Source organism: Xenopus laevis, chromosome 5S (genome assembly GCF_017654675.1).
Source record: "Xenopus laevis strain J_2021 chromosome 5S, Xenopus_laevis_v10.1, whole genome shotgun sequence".
Classification (NCBI taxonomy): Eukaryota; Metazoa; Chordata; class Amphibia; order Anura; family Pipidae; genus Xenopus; species Xenopus laevis.
Window position 1 is genome coordinate 66,722,939 of NC_054380.1, and position 2,603 is coordinate 66,725,541.

At 41.6% G+C, this 2,603-nt stretch overlaps 1 protein-coding gene across 1 annotated transcript; it reads right to left on the bottom strand.

Annotated features, from left to right (window-relative positions):
• Positions 1-637: 637 nt before the first annotated feature.
• Positions 638-1,945, bottom strand: LOC121394106 (uncharacterized protein F54H12.2-like). Its single transcript, XM_041564107.1, has one exon. The coding sequence runs from the start codon at positions 1,943-1,945 to the stop codon at positions 638-640; it is 1,308 nt and encodes a 435-aa protein (XP_041420041.1).
• Between the last annotated feature and the right edge of the window lie 658 nt (positions 1,946-2,603).

The window sequence follows — 2,603 nt, forward strand, 5'->3', positions numbered from 1 at the left end:
CTTATCCCTTTGTGAAGCCGAGATACATCCTTATAGTGAAAAAAAAAAAAAAATGCAATCATATTGGTTTTAATCAAAATATTTTTATTAGTGGTTCAACGCAACGGATTTGTAACATCGCAGTATGACATGCAGGTTTGTGTGTAATTACAACAACGTATACGTAATCTCAGCAGCCTCTTAGTTACAAAGTCACGTACAAAGCGGTCGTTTTTTCTAAAGTCATTTGTAAATCTTTTTAATACATTTTCAAAAGAAAGGCCTTTAGCAATACAATGTAAGATATAGATACAGTAATGACCGCAGACCGAGCTAATTGCGTCCTGTATCTGCCTGTTTTGATACCTTATAAGCGTAGAATTTTTAGACAAAAATTTCATAAATTCACCGGGAAATAGTTCATTCGCCGGTGATAATCCATAGCTATCAAAAAAAATTGACACGTCATTTGCGCATAATATAATTAAAACCCAGTGCTTCCCCCGCTGCTGTGATTTGTCCGTATTTACAATATAGGCCGCCGGTCTGTCTATAATTGCATTTCTCGGTAATAAATCACAAGGAAATACGCCTTTAAATATGCGTCGTGAATGAAAGTCCGCTTTGATAACGTTGGTAATTTCATAGTTATTCATTGTTACTGAAAATCATATAAAACCTCCCTTCTATTATTAATTTCAATAATGTTCTCATGAACGGCGTAAACAATCATGTTAATAGTGTTTAACACCGGTTCAGCAAATCTAATTTCGGCTCTGAGGTTTCCAGTTTTTACTAGAGAGAAATGTCCGCCAGGTTCTTGATCCGGTGACAAATCAAAAGCGAACAAGGTGTAACCGTTCAAAAATTCAGACCGATCCACGGATAAAGCGTTGTCAGCCTTTTGTTTACCCGAAATATGCACGAGTGACATATATTCCCGAACAGCTGATTCGCCTTGAAAATTGGGTTGAAAAGGCTTTGCGGGTATTTGTTGACCGTCCAAATATAAAGCTGCGTAATTCACATTATAGTGATTGAAGCACAAAGGGTTTTTTTGATAATTCCCCGAAAATGCGTCGTTGTCCACAAACGCTAGTATTACCGTTTTTGGAATGTTTCCGAGAAAGAGGTTTTCATGGTTGGATATACGGGTGCCTGCCGGTATACTGTACACTTTAAGCGACGCTCGATCGATCGAATACTTAGCGTTAGCGGTTAACAGGGCACGACTGTGGCCGATTCTCACAGCTGGAGATACTTGAACTCTTTTGACAAACAGCGATGCGTGCTGTATCTGGACTTTAAAATGACCCGCCTCGGCAGACATAATACAGAAAGAGTCTTTATTTCTGGTCAACTTTATCTTTAGATCTAGCCCGTTCAGTATTAGCTTAGGTTGATTAAATATATCACCGTAAATGGGCCCCATTAATTCCACACTTCTGGAGCGTGCGGTATACTGCGAGCGCTTGTTGAAACCAGCGTTTCGACCGTCGAGAGCCCGGTCATCATGATGACCGGCTGTGTCTTTATAGAATAAACCGGCCGTAAATTGCGCCGCCAAAGTTTGTGAATTATAATTTATTAGGGATTCAATATAGGCTCTATACGTATACAGGTTGTCACTTCGGGAAATCAACGTGTCGCCCAGCGTTATGTCCAATTGGTTAAAAAGGCTAGCAATAGGGTAGTTAATAAGTGTAACGCGGGATCCGTCAGGTATGGTTGTGTTATCCGGGTTAACGATTCGGCAAACGACGTGTAACAGAGTGTTATTGAGGTCATAATAATATTCACCGCTGCCAGAGATGAAGAACTCCAAAGGAGCGTTATCGGCAAGGGCAGCGATTGGTTGTACCTCCACATAAAGCGATTTTTCTATGCTTGTCTGCGTAGGTGGTATTTGAAATATATCCAACTCTGATTTTGCGTACTCAACGGAGGTGTCATGCACAAAAGCCATAGCTCACGATTAGAAGATGTCGTCTGGTGAACGACTTCTTGTTTTCTGGCGACGACGTCTCTTAGGCGCAGACACTTTATTCATAAAAGGGGGTAGGATTATGCCGTCGTGGGTTCGTTTTCTTTTCCGCCTTTTTTTACGAATTTGCACCACACCAGAACCCTCCTGACCATGATTGGATCTATTTATGCGATCCATAACGGCGGTTGATGTCGTAGCTATGACATCTTTAGCGATGTTTCTAGCCGCTGTTTTTACATGAGGCTTTACTAGTTCCACGCCTTTCTTGAATAGCGGAACGACTCGCCGGAATAGACCACGAAACAGACCAGCGAGCCCAGAACCGTGCATGAATTCTGCGCCTTGAAAACCGTCCAAGCCATGACCCGCTTGTGTTATGTAATAATGTGTATACGCAACTGGGTCTCCGTACACTCTCTGGGACAGCATTTTTAATGCGTCGTCCCTGATCGCGGTCTAAAGTGTAATCGTGCGATAGTTTTCCCGTATTTGAATTTAACAGGCTTGGCCTGGTCCGTGAGTATCGTTATTGTAATGTTATCAAAGTGTTGTTTGCAGAGCGGTATATAGTCCGGTCTGTTATACTTCTGGGTGACTACATCACCGTTTTTGCCGCTTATCTCAACAGTTCTTAAAA

What these genes read in the sequence shown, in the direction of transcription:
- LOC121394106 (XM_041564107.1), bottom strand. Translation starts at nt 1,945, where the DNA reads ATGGCTTTTGTGCATGACACCTCCGTTGAGTACGCAAAATCAGAGTTG.